The sequence below is a fragment of the Oryctolagus cuniculus genome, chromosome 9 (genome assembly GCF_964237555.1).
Source record: "Oryctolagus cuniculus chromosome 9, mOryCun1.1, whole genome shotgun sequence".
Taxonomy (NCBI): domain Eukaryota; kingdom Metazoa; phylum Chordata; class Mammalia; order Lagomorpha; family Leporidae; genus Oryctolagus; species Oryctolagus cuniculus.
This window is the reverse complement of record NC_091440.1, coordinates 132,498,001-132,511,121: the sequence shown is the minus strand read 5'-3', so window position 1 is coordinate 132,511,121 and position 13,121 is coordinate 132,498,001. Positions and strand designations below refer to the sequence as shown.

General features: G+C 49.0%; 1 protein-coding gene across 6 annotated transcripts in view; it reads right to left on the bottom strand.

Annotated features, from left to right (window-relative positions):
• Positions 1–13,121, bottom strand: part of CNTN1 (contactin 1) — a 379,791-nt gene that overhangs the window by 85,916 nt on the left and 280,754 nt on the right. For all 6 annotated transcript variants that reach the window (XM_051850934.2, XM_051850935.2, XM_051850936.2 and 3 more), the window contains one exon: positions 5,918–6,038. In XM_051850934.2, the coding sequence (XP_051706894.1) occupies positions 5,918–6,038 (121 nt within the window). The remainder of the gene's footprint in view (positions 1–5,917; positions 6,039–13,121) is intronic.

Below are 13,121 nucleotides of genomic sequence, written 5' to 3'. Positions count from 1 at the left end.
ACCTGCATTTGTGTGTCTGTGTGTATGCATTTGGTTCTCAACAATTCTTAGGTTCAGCACATGCAGGGACTTAAGGGACCAGGCCCTCAGCTGAGAAACACAGCAGTTCATCACAAGGGTGTCCCACACTTCCCTTTCACAGCCACAGCCTCTCCCTTCTCCTCCTCCTCTCTAAAGCCTGACAACCACCCATCCCCCCTGCAGCCCTACAACCCCGTTCTTCTAGACTGCTGTATCCATCAGCCCAATTCCCCTCAGGTACCCCAGGTTAAGACGTGCATCAACAGACAGATGGCTCTCCTTCATCGCAGAACGGTCTTCCATCTCAGGGACGCACCAGCCATCTCACAAATCACCTGTGCAGAGCATCCGGGTTGCTTCCTGTGTGGGCAGTTCTAAATAAAGACATGACACGTGTGCACAACCATTTGTGGACAAACGCCCAAGAGCGCAAGTCCTGGGCTGTAGGGTGAGCACAAGTCAGTTTGCTAGGAAACCGTCACGGTCTCTCTCAGAGGGGCTACCAAAGTTTACAAGTTCACCAGCAACAGGTGAGCGACTTGGCTTCTCTGCATCAGCTCTCTTCTTTTACAGTTAGAGCTCTGGGGTGCCTGTCATGGTATCTCGGTTTACACGTGTGCCGCCCTACGGCCAGTGACACCAGGCGCCTTCGCTGATGTGCCATCTGTATACGCTTTCCAGGGAAACGTCACACTGGATTATTTTTTAATTGTTGGGTTCTGAGAACTCTCTGTATCCTCCACATACACATCGTTTGTCAGATAAATGGTTTGAAACCTTGTCCCCCGGCTTGTAGCTTATCTTTCTAAAACCAAGCTTTTAAATGTTGACAAGGGCCCGTTTATCATATTTTCTATTTTTGCATTGTGCTTTTGAGGTCAAGTCTAAGGACTCTTCAACTATTCCCGTGTTTGAAGACTTTCACCCACACTGTTTCCTAGCTTCCTAAAAGTTTCATGGTTTTACATTTTATATTTAAGTCCATAATGTGTTTTGAGTCGTTTTGTGTAAAGTTTGAGGTTTAGGTGAAACTTTAGGATGGGGTTCGTTTTTTTAAAAATCATTTTTTCCTATTTTGCCTAAGAATGCCCCAAGTGTTGCAAGGTGAGTTTCCCGCCATCAAAGCGATTTTGCTTGCTAATCGGAGAATCAGTTGAGTGTATTTGCGTTGGCCAATGCCTGTGGGTGGTGCTGATGCAGAGTTCACCGGGACCATCTTTAATCTGGTTTTGCTAAACCCATCACAGGGCTAGTGACTCAGGAAGAGCCAGGAGGGGCCTGGTTCTGTGTGTTTACATGAACCCTCTGGCAGATCTGATGCACAGCCATGTCTAGGAACACCCAGAGCTTACATGGAGAGTTTGCATGTATGTTTGCTGAGAGGCTGTTGGCGAGGAAGTGCAGGGCGGCAGGTGACTTTGGGACTCTATTCCATTAAATTAAAATGTGTATGAAGCAACTAGCAGGCTGGACCCAGGACAGCTCACCTCACCAGGCTCTGAACTTGGGCCACAGCCCGCTCTGCCTCTGGCGCGTGCTCTGGTCTGCACGCCTGGGTCTCCCGAGTGTTAGGAGGGGCCCTGGGGGTGCTGAGATCCCAGGGTTCTGTCGGCAGCACCCTTAACAAGAGTCCAGTGGCCGAGTGGCCAAGTGGCCCCTTCTGCTACTTGGGGACAGTGAAGTCTCAGGACCAGGATGTGAGCCCTCGCCAGCCTCCAACCCTCTGGCTCCGTGAGCTTGGGATTCTCAGCAGCCAGACCTCTGAGAAACACACAGCCGGTGCCCGGGAGTTACAGCGGCCCGGACGGACCGGGGAGCTCAGGCTCACCCACACGTGCTCACTGCTTCCCTACCCCGAGTCCGGCGATCTCCGCGTGCTGACCTGGGGCTGTTCTCTCCTTTCGTGACACTTACTCATGAGCTCCTTTTCAAAAGCCAGGACCTCGTGTGGGAGAAGCTCTCTCTGTTGGTCTGAACCTAACTTCATTTTCTCGGTATAAACTTCACACTTCTCAGCTGGCGGCGGGAAGATCGCAATCAGTGTAACACAGACACCATCCCGCGGTTGTTACAGTTATCCACTGCTGCACAACTCGACCCCTCCAAACCACAGTCAGCACCACCCTGGCCCACAGTTTCAGTGGAAGAAAGACTAACCACAAACAGGAACAAAAGCCTAAGCCTGAATCACACTTCTTTTCTCCCATTCAAATTTCCTTCATCAAGCATCTCCCACTCACAATCACAAATGCACACACGTGTGCACACACACACAGACTAGCTGTGGAGAGCAGCTACAGCTTTTACTAAGTATTCATTTCCTTAAAGGCAACACAGGCTAGAAGAAATCCACATCTTAATTCTGTGTGAATATTTCTATTTTTGTTTAATCTTCTTCTGGGGCATAAAATGCAATACGCTATCTTTGTTATCAAAATTTTTCTTAGTGTTGTCCCATCTATTCTGTTCACTGTCCTTGTCACGGCATTAATTTTAAACATCTGCAGTTCAGGCCATTGATATATGAACATGAGTAAGGATTAATGTATCTCAAATCTGCAAAGCTCTTACACATAGCTAATGTGGTGCACTGTCTTACAGATACATATATATATTATATATATATAGAGAGAGAGAGATACACAGAGATATAGATAACGTTTTTCTCCTATACAATCCTCTCTATGAAAAAGTTTAACTTATAAATTATACGCAGTAAAAGATGTACCAAAACTAATCATTAAATGGAACACGTTATAAAACACTGTAATAAAATTTCATGCTTTGAGGCCCTTTTGCAGAACAAAGAGGGTTACATGATAGCCAGCACTGAGATTCCAAGACAGCTGATCTGATCCTCCAGATGGCTACTAAGTGGTAACAAACGGGCAGGCAGCGCACACCACAGGCAGACACACAGGAGAAAGGGACGATTCGCGTCGCCAGGGCGATGGAGTGACTCGGCACAAAGTCCCATCACGCTGACTCGGACCACGACACAGCTAAAGTTGATGGGCTCTGTATGTCTGGAATCTTCCATGTAATGATTTCACTGCTAACCACAGGTGACTGGAGCCACAGAAAGCAGAACCCTAGAGAGGGGGCTCCTGCGACGAGGTTAGCATGTTTTGGGAAACACGCAGGTTCTTGAAGAGTCAATCTTTCAGAAGCAACTTGCAGCCCAAGTGTGCAGGTTCATCTCACCACAAGGAATGTTTTAGCTTTTTAAAAAAATGCTTCTACATGAGATAAATAATCACCCCTTGACTTTCTTTCCAGATTCTTGATCTAGATTGGGAGTAAAAAAAGATTAGGCTTCTTAATTCATTTTGGGCTGTTGTTGGTGCAAGGAATCTGATGACAATCCTAAATCCTTTTCCCAGGAAAATGCTCATGTCCCCAGAATTCTATACGCAGCTTCAGGAGGGCCCTGGAAGGTTGGAGTCTGTCTACGACTCTGGGCTGTGAGTTGCAGACAGATGCAGGAGGGTCCCACGTGGATAAGCACGCTGATGATGCTATTACTTCACGCGAGGTATGCCTTACCTACTCCTCCTCATTCTTAGAAGGCATAAAGCAAGCGCTTTCATTCATGTATCCTCGGACTCCAACCACTACAGCATCTGAGCAAGTCCACCTTTTACATCTCTTCAACACAAGCTCTGTCGCGATACTGTCTATTTTCATTGTAATTTTATCTTAGTACAAAATTAATACTTTTCTCCTAGAGAAGCAAGGTTTGCAGAGTGATGACGAAGCGGGCAATGCTTTTCACTTTCTTCTGCAGCCTTACTGACGCCCTGCTGCTGTGCACGGACGTGCGTTCTGTCTACTGCGTGCACCTGCCAGGTTCCACTGCCTTCAGGCATTTTCCTGGGATCCAAAGTACTGAGAGACAAAAAGACTTTATTTCTACATAATGGGGGGGGGGGTACAGCTGCTTGTTATTAGCTTTGCCTGTATAAAAACTACGTACTGGGCTGATTATTAACTACATAATTACATGTGACGATATCACTGCTGGTCTGGCACTCAAATGTAGAATTTCCCTCTTTCCCCTGCGTATCTCAAAACATCTGCAGGTGTTATGATAACAACTTCACCACAATGTCATCATATGGAGACACCCATTCTCTAGCATGTAGCACAGCCACTACCGTAATATTAATGCTAATTCATTTTAATGTGCAGGTAATTTCAATTCAATCTACATTCAATCTCTTGGTGGAAATGGCCTAACAGCTATCAGTCTGAGCAGAAAGAACAGTGAACTCGCCCTTCCCCAGGTAACTCCTGAAAACAACTGATGCCCCAAGTTTAAAAAATACTCTAAATGGAAATATTGAACCTAAAAGAACTTTTTTTTTATACAGGGTTTTGCAGCCTCAGGGTTTTACTTTTAATTTTCAGTAGGTGGGTTGTGGAATGAATATCTGAGTTCACCTGGTTAAAGAAACTTCAGCCAGACTTTGCTGTATTGGAGAACAGGTTCACCTGGAGTAGAAATCTCTCAAGCTCCGCCCCCCGCTGCTCCAGTGGGCAATACAGGTGTAGTCACTGACCCAGACCTGGGATGGGCCATGTGACAGGTACACTCCAGACACCATTTACTTACTAATCAGTGACAGCACAATGTGTAATAATGGCCAATAAAATGGCAGGTGAAATGTGGAACAGAACCTTCTCCGTGATTTTGAGACAAACAGCTGGGAAGCTATGCAAAGGGACAAAGGGACTCTTCCACCCCTGCACATGAGTGATACGCAGTCCAGCTGAATTACAACTCGGCAGAGATAACCCGACTGCCATAAAGCCCATCAAAGAAGGCAGCCACTGCTGTGACGGGCCAGAAGCCGGGAACTCACATGTGGAGCACCAGAGAAGGATTCGTGGGTTTGTGCTACGTGAGCCACGTCTCGAAGGCTGGGTCAGATCCGAGCCACAGTGTGGACAGCACCCGACGGAGCACTGTGAAGCTAGGTGTGCAGCACCAGGGTACTTTTTTGGATAAGTGGGACAGTAGGGACTGCTGCAGGGGTGGGGACTGCCCAGCCAGTGGGCCAAATGAGGCTTGGGAAACACTGGGTGGGCCTGGCCCTGCCAACACAACCATGGATGAGACTCAAATTCAGGAAGTCTACAGCAGGCTGATGTTTACGTTGATAATTTTGTACGGCCCATGAATGATGTCAGAAATATCCAAACAGCCCTTGGCAGAAACAGGGCTCCCCACCCCTGCCAGACTGGTGAGACTTTACCGATGAATGGCTGAGGTCAACATGATAACCTCTGGGGCTGCTATGAGACAGGGGATGGCCTTCAGTCTGCGGGTCACGAGTGAAGGGCTCATCACTGATTTAAACAAACCGTGGCCTGTTCCAAGCAGCCACGCCCAACAGCAAAGGGGCTGCACTGCCCATGAACGTCACATCTGATTCTCAAGCCCTTTACAGAGCACAGACACCAACAGCAACGTGACACAGGTACGGATTAGCTTCACATCTAGGACAACAGTCGTCAGTACAGAACCCTAAGGTGACAGCAAACACCAACAGTGTATTTCCCTCCGAAAAACAAAGGGAAAGAGCACCAGCCTCCACACGCTGGGAAAGAACTCGCAGGAAGCGGGGACGTCCGGTAAGCACCACGTGTCACAGCACAGGCATCTAGTAGGGGGCAGGTGGCGTAACTTTCTAGGAGGCGCAGAGTTAATGAAACAAAACCGGTGCTGTTCACTGCTCGTCTGGGATAAACCCTTCTTAGGACTGGGTGGACAGCTTACGTCGCATCCTTAAACACGGGGCATGTACTCTAAACGTGTAAGATTTGAACACGCAGGTAGTCCAGAACATTCCCGCACTATCTTTGGTTTTGCTAACAACGTGGATGCTCTCACCTCGCACAACAAGGTCCGCGGAGGCCGAGGAATTGTCCACGATGGTCTGGGCCGTGCACGTGTACCTTCCCGCGTGTTTCAGCTGCGCGTTCCGGATGAGCAGCTCCCCGTTGTTATCCAGCTGTCAGCAAAAACAGCAGACATGTGGTGAGGGCATGTAGAGTGCACGCAGCCTCGCGAAGTAAGCAGGAACGTGTTCTAGGTGTGCCAACTGCGTGTCCTGTTCTAGGTGTGCCAACTGCGCGTCCTTGCTCAGGTTCCCTACGCACTCAGCTTCACTTTCTCAGCTGAAACACTGTCTGGACGAATTGCTTACGGGCCATTTCAGGTTCAGTGCCTCGAATAGTCTGTGTTGACACGAGCAGAGGGCTACACGGAGAGACAATCAAGGGGGGAGACCATTTCCTTGATATCTTTTCAAGGAGAATGCTAAGCTCTAACATTCTCAGGGCTAATGTCAATGTGGATAAACGGAGGCTACTCAGCTGGGGAGAATTATTAATTTGGTTTTGCAAAGCTGAGTTCATAGCCTAATTTCGATGTGGGCCATAATTCACTTTGCAAACATACTGAAGGTTTGCAAAACATAGCCAAGTGGGCCGGCGCTGTGGCTCACTAGGCTAATCCTCTGCCTTGCGGCGCTGGCACACCAGATTCTAGTCCCGGTCGGGGCACCGGATTCTGTCCCGGTTGCCCCTCTTCCAGGCCAGCTCTCTGCTGTGGCCAGGGAGTGCAGTGGAGGATGGCCCAGGTGCTTGGGCCCTGCATCCCATGGGAGACCAGGTTAAGTACCTGGCTCCTGCCATCGGATCAGCGTGGTGCGCCGGCCGTGGCGGCCATTGGAGGGTGAACCAACGGCAAAGGAAGCCCAGTGGACAATTCTACTCACAGGGATTTTGTTGACAAACTATGAGCTTCCTGAGCTCAGAGGATTTTTTTTTTCAATGCTCTATTTCTAGTACTTGTATAGACACAGATTTAATACAATACATATTTTTTGAGGGAGGCTTTGGGAAGTTTTGCCGTGTGTGAAGATACCATCTTGACATAATTTCCAAACACAGATAATACTTACTCCATGCCTCCTGTGCTTGAAAGTGCATACTGTCTCACTCAATCCTCTTCTAAAACAGGCTTTCCAGACAGTTCCTGCTGTATCCCTTTTACTAGCAATGAAAGTGAAACTTAAGAGCAGCCAGGGAAGCTAGTCCAGGTCACTCAGGTGTAACACCTTAATGCCCATGCTCATCTTCTTAGGAAAAACACACTGACGTTCTATTCCAGTCATAGCTGTCATGACTCACAGATTAGGCTGATATTCATTTAATTGACCAGAGTCCTGTGGATGTGAAATGTGAGGCCTGCAAACGTCTGAAATTTCAGTTCTGGAAGACTCCATGTGAGTGGGTCTGTGTTCAGCCTAGGCCCCCTTAGCACCCCTCCCTACTCGGCAAACCCCGCTGGGCAACACTTGGAGTTTGCTGTTCTTGCTTGAACAGTCAATCATAACGTGCGCACACTGTTCAGGGGCCTGCAGCAGAACTACTAAGACCTCTGGATAAAGAACCAGCTGCTCGATGGCCAGACCCTGTCCTTTGATCTCAGGTCAGATCATTCCATTTCAGCCAAGGTCATCCCGTCTCTCGATGTCTACACTGGCTAAAGGCTGAAGCACTTCCCAGATTTCTGCAAAGTCCTGGGGTGAGGGAGCCCTTTTCCTTACTTCCTCTTGGTTATTGCTATCATTATTATTATTATTATTATTATTATTTTGGCATACCAAGGAACTCCAGACCAGAAGCAATCCTTTCACACACGTTTTCTCCTAATTGAATCTGTTCTCTTTGTATTAATGTATAATATAATAATAATGTATAATAATAATGTATAATATTACATTAACATGAAAAAATAAAGTTAACAAAGGTGTCTTCTAAAGCCCAATAACACAAATTACTGCCTGGGAAAGCGGGCCTGCTGATGAATCAAAGGTGGTGGGGCGGGTGGTGTCCCAGGAAGGAGGCAAATCCCACGAGCAGCCTCACACGCCACACTTCCCTCTGGCAACCCCTGCCGGGCGCATTTCTGCCGTGGGTTTCTCAGTGACCCGCGCGTCTCCCCAGGCCCCGACCCTGGGCTGGCTCCCAGCCCTCCCATCTCTGATTCTCTCTTCCCTTCTCCTCATGTTCATCTACTTAATCCCTAGACAGTTTCTGGGAGTCCTAGGGCATCCGTTCCCAAACCTCACTTCCTGTTTTTACTTTCTCCTTGTCTTCACCCCTTTCTTTTCAATCAATCGGACTTGCAGCCCACCTCTGCAAGTCACCGCACCTGATTCCGAGCAGCAGCTGCCCCCCTGCCCCCCTGCCCCCGGCAGCATCTGTCCAGCCAGCTGGGACTGCAGCACTATGACATCCCCAAGCTCTTGCTTCTCTCGGTTTCTTACACTCCCGTCGCCAACTCTTGAAGATACTCATTCCTGGTCATGACTACTGCCTCTGTCCTTGTCCAAAGCACCACTTGCCACCGGAGCCACTGTACGAGTTAGCCAACACCAGCACCCTTGATTCAGTACACCTTTCTCTATTGTTACTCGGAATGATCTTTCACAAACATACCATGCTCGACACGATCAACTATGTCAAATGAAACAGAATGAAAACTTTCATCCGCCCTCTCCTGGCTGCAGCCGTGCGCGTGCTGGTGCCCAGCCGGCGCCATTCCCCAGACCCCGTCTAACAGCTGTGCTCACACACTGCTGCCCCCTCACTTGCACCGATTTGCGGGAGGAACGTCTCCTTACCAGGAGCACAGACACCTCCTGTTCTCTGCCGTCTCTGGCTTCTCATCGAGTTCAGGTTGCTGCAGTTGCAATGGCCTCGAACCCCACCCCTAAGTGTCTCGGCCTAAATAGCTCGGCCCCTGCAGCCAGCACCAGTTCACATCTTTTCCTCCTGCAAGTCCTCCCCTGGCCTCTGGACTAAGGGCTTCCCCTTGTTACACTTTACCATAACACCGTGTACTTTGTCATACGACTTATCTCAATTCTGATTAACGAGTTATGGAATTATGTGATTAACAATGGTCTCCCTGGCAAACTCTCAGCTCCGTTTTTGTCTTTCCAAAAATCTCATTTATTTGAGAGGCAGATGACAAGACAGGTGGACAGAGCTCCCGCACTCCGCTTCACTCCTCCAACGCCTGTAACAGCCAGATCTGGCCTGGCTGATGCTGGGCGCTGAGACCCAAAGCAGGCATCTCCCACGAGTGACAGGCACTGAACTGCCTGGGTCGTCACTGCTGTATTAGCAGGAACCTGGAGCCAGGAGCCGCAGCCGGTACTGACCCTGGACACTCTGACGTGAGACATAGGCTGTCCTTCTTTGAAATCCAGACATTCTCATGGTGACTGTCCCTCTCTTCTGTAAGAGTCTGGCTTTCATTTCTCCCACTAGACTACAAGTTCCTGAGGGGAGAATTAAGTCTCCCTCATGACTGCACACAAACTACTTAAAGCACAACCTGACTGCAAAAGGAATTCAAAGAATAAATATTGCACAAATGAATGATCACATACATATTTTCTAACATGTTGGTGATCTTACAAGGGTTTTTTGTGGGGGTCAAAGAGCTCAATTGAGAAGTATTGTTATCTGTATCCAAGAGAACAACTATCCACAGACAATACATTTTAAATTATTTACACATTATTTTCATGAGAAAATAGAAAAGCTTTCATTAAAACTGAAAATTTAGAGATAAGACGATGCAGTTAACATAAAAGAAAACATTAATCTCAAAGTTTTCCAATGCAAACGTGCAGCAGAGGATTTGGCTCACAGAGCTCCAGCCTCTGCTCTCGGCCTGCAGTGCTTCTCTCCGCCTGGAGATGCTGGGTAACACTGCAGGGTCCAACAGTGTGATGCAGGATGGAGTTCGAGACAGCTGGATAATCTGTGTAGGAGCTGGTCACAGTAGGGGTTGAGTCTGCCTGGACTGTCTCACACTGTGATTTAGGGTAAGAGTTCTCTACACCTGCAGTCTCAGTGTGGTAACTGACCACGCCAGGATGACAAACACTGTGACCAAGAGCAAGGGCTCTGGGTCCGTCAGCATCAGTCACCCTAGAGACTGAGAGGAACCCTACAGGCAGTCAATCAATCAACCCTGCCCTCAGGATGAGGCCCCAGTGGGAATGGAGGTTCAGGCAAGCCTAACTTGGCAACTCTGTGCACACAACAGCACAGCAACACCGTCAGAGCAGTGCTTCTGGGCTACCACGGAGAAGAGCCTGGGACCCTGCTCTGGGCACCTCTTCCCTTAGCTGACTTTAATCTGCTTCCTTTCTTGCAAGCAACCGTGACGACTGACAGTGGCCCTCAGTGAACCCTGTGAGCCCCTCTGGTGCAGAGCTGGAGTGGAGCTTGGTCTTGGCAGCCCCTGGACTTGCAGCCGGAATCAGAAAGCAAGGGTGGCTGTTGGCCACGCTGCCCAGCTGTGTCCAGTTCCTCACATGGCAATAAGAAAGGAGGCGGGCCAGCGCCGCGGCTCACTAGGCTAATCCTCTGCCTTGCAGCACCGGCACACTGGGTTCTAGTCCCGGTCGGGGCACCGGATTCTGTCCCGGTTGCCCCTCTTCCAGGCCAGCTCTCTGCTGTGGCCAGGGAGTGCAGTGGAGGATGGCCTAAGTGCTTGGGCCCTGCACCCCATGGGAGACCAGGAGAAGCACCTGGCTCCTGGCTTCGGATCAGCACGATGCGCCGGCCGCAGCGGCCATTGCAGGGTGAACCAACGGCAAAAGGAAGACCTTTCTCTCTGTCTCTCTCTCTCTCTCTCTCTCACTGTCCACTCTGCCTGTCAAAAAAAAAAAAAAAAAAGGAGGCAAAAATCTATCACTTCATTACTTACAACTATGTTTGTAACAATATCTGAGGTTAGCAGAAAGTGGACTCTACACATTATGAGCTTTTCTTCAACTGACGTAAAGGTTAACTGGCACATAAGTCCAAGTACTTTTCCAGGGAGAAAGATAACTAATAATTTAAATATATTTCTGAAGCAGATTCATTTAATGTGCTGTGACTTCCTTAATAGAAACTCACCTGATGGTAAATGCTCATTAATACAAATGTGTTAAGTAAAATCCTCTTGATAAGGACTCAAGATAATACTTACATTTGAGAAAGAATCACGTTTGCAGAAAAGTAAAAATCACTGAGCTTTGTTACACTTTTTCATTAAGTAAAAATCCACTGGTGGCTTCAGGGACTAATTCAAAGATAATCCTCTTGCTGAACTCCCACTGTTTCAATGAGCCATGTGATTATATTGGAATTAAAAAAATAAAATCCCTTAGCAATGAATGTTTTCTTTTTTTTTTTATTTGACAGGTAGAGTTATAGACAGTGAGACAGAGAGAGACAGAGAGAAAGGTCTTCCTTCCGTTGGTTCACCCCCTAAATGGCCGCTATGGCCAGCGCTGCGCTGATCCAAAGCCAGGAGCCAGGTGCTTCCTCCTGGTCTCCCATGGGGTGCAGGACCCAAGCACTTGGGCCATCCTCCACTGCCTTCCCAGGCCACAGCAGAGAGCTGGACTGGAAGAGAGGCAACCAGGACTAGAACCCAGCACCCATATGGGATGCCGGTGCCGCAGGTGGAGGGTTAACCAAGTGAGCCATGGTGCCAGCCCCAGTGTTGAGTATTTTCTTACCCAACTCTATAATAAAAAAAATTGAAGGCAAGAAAGTCACATAAAAATAAAAGCACTGTGACACCACAGCTGCCCTCAGAAGTGGTTATATCACAGATCCAATACTGTTTTCTTACAGAAATTGTTTTTTTCAATTTTTAGTTTGAAACACAATTTCACTGACGCTATTCCAACAGGAAGGATGTGGCCCTTCATTTTACAGTGCCACATGTGAAAAAAAGAAGCTCTTTTATATCTGAAAATACTCTAGAAGATCTTGGCTTACTGAATCCTCACAAGAAATGCTTGCACAGTTTTTCACCCAGATCTTCTAAAAGCTTAACCAAACAGCGATGTTTCTCCAAGATTTATTTATTTATTTGAAAGGCTGAGTTCCAATAAGGCAGAGGCAGAGAGAGAGAGGTCTTCCATCTGCTGGTTCACTCCTCAATTGGCCACAATGATTGGAGCTGCACCAATACGAAGCCAGGAGCCAGGAGCTTCTTCCAGGTCTCCCACATGGGTGCAGGGGCCCAAGGACTTGGACCACCTTCCACTGCTTTCCCAGGCCACAGCAGAGAGCTGGACTGGAAGTGGAGCAGCCGGGACTCGAACCAGCACCCATATGGGATGCTGGAACTGCAGGCAGAGGCTTTACCTGCTACGCCACAGCGCCGGCTCAGGTACAGCAATTTTGAAACCAGCTCTGTGTTCAGCCTTGGGGTGTGGGTGAGTAAGGAGCGGCCTCTTGGCGGAAGGCCCTGCGGACCACCCTGAGGCTGATGCTCAGCCTTGTAGTGCACGTCCCCAGCAGGAGGGCAAAGGGGAAACCCGTGGTACCATTCCCGCGTGGCCTTGTCTCTCCCAGCGCCTTCCCGGACGCCAGCAGCACTTCCCGCAGCTCAGGAGGCGCTGAGGTTCTCGGTGGCTGGCCGAGTGCTGAGCCAGCAAGAGAGGAGCGTGGGCCTCAGCACATTCTGGCCACAAATGAGCCCCGAGCGCTCCTGACATCCTCATGGAAGCCACAGCCTGGCGGGAAGCCAGGACGCCGCCCTTTGCCGACCAGGGCTCACTCACATCCTGGGGCGTTAGTGCAGAGCCAGGGACGCTGTGGAGTGCCTATGTGGCCGGCCCCTGCTACGGTTCCCAAGTTCAAGTCCAAGGCTCTCAGCTCAGAAGTGCTGTGCCTTCTCCCCTGTTTGCCGGCTGCACTATTACTCCTGAAATGTCAGTAATGTGCACTCCCATGCTGAATGTGCCACACAGTACATGCAGGACACAGAAAAACAGTGTTCAGATGGCTGTGTGCCAGGAACACACATCTCCACCAAGCTCAGGGTGAAGGGACAGACGACAGAGACAGGGAGAAAACACTCCCTTTAGAAGACTTGCTTACAGGTGCTAGCACTGTGCTGCAGCAGGTTAAAGCCCCGGTCTGCAGGGCTGGCATCCCACATGGATGCTGGTTCGAGTCCCAGCAGTTCCACTTCTGATGCAGCTCTCTGTTTCGGTCTT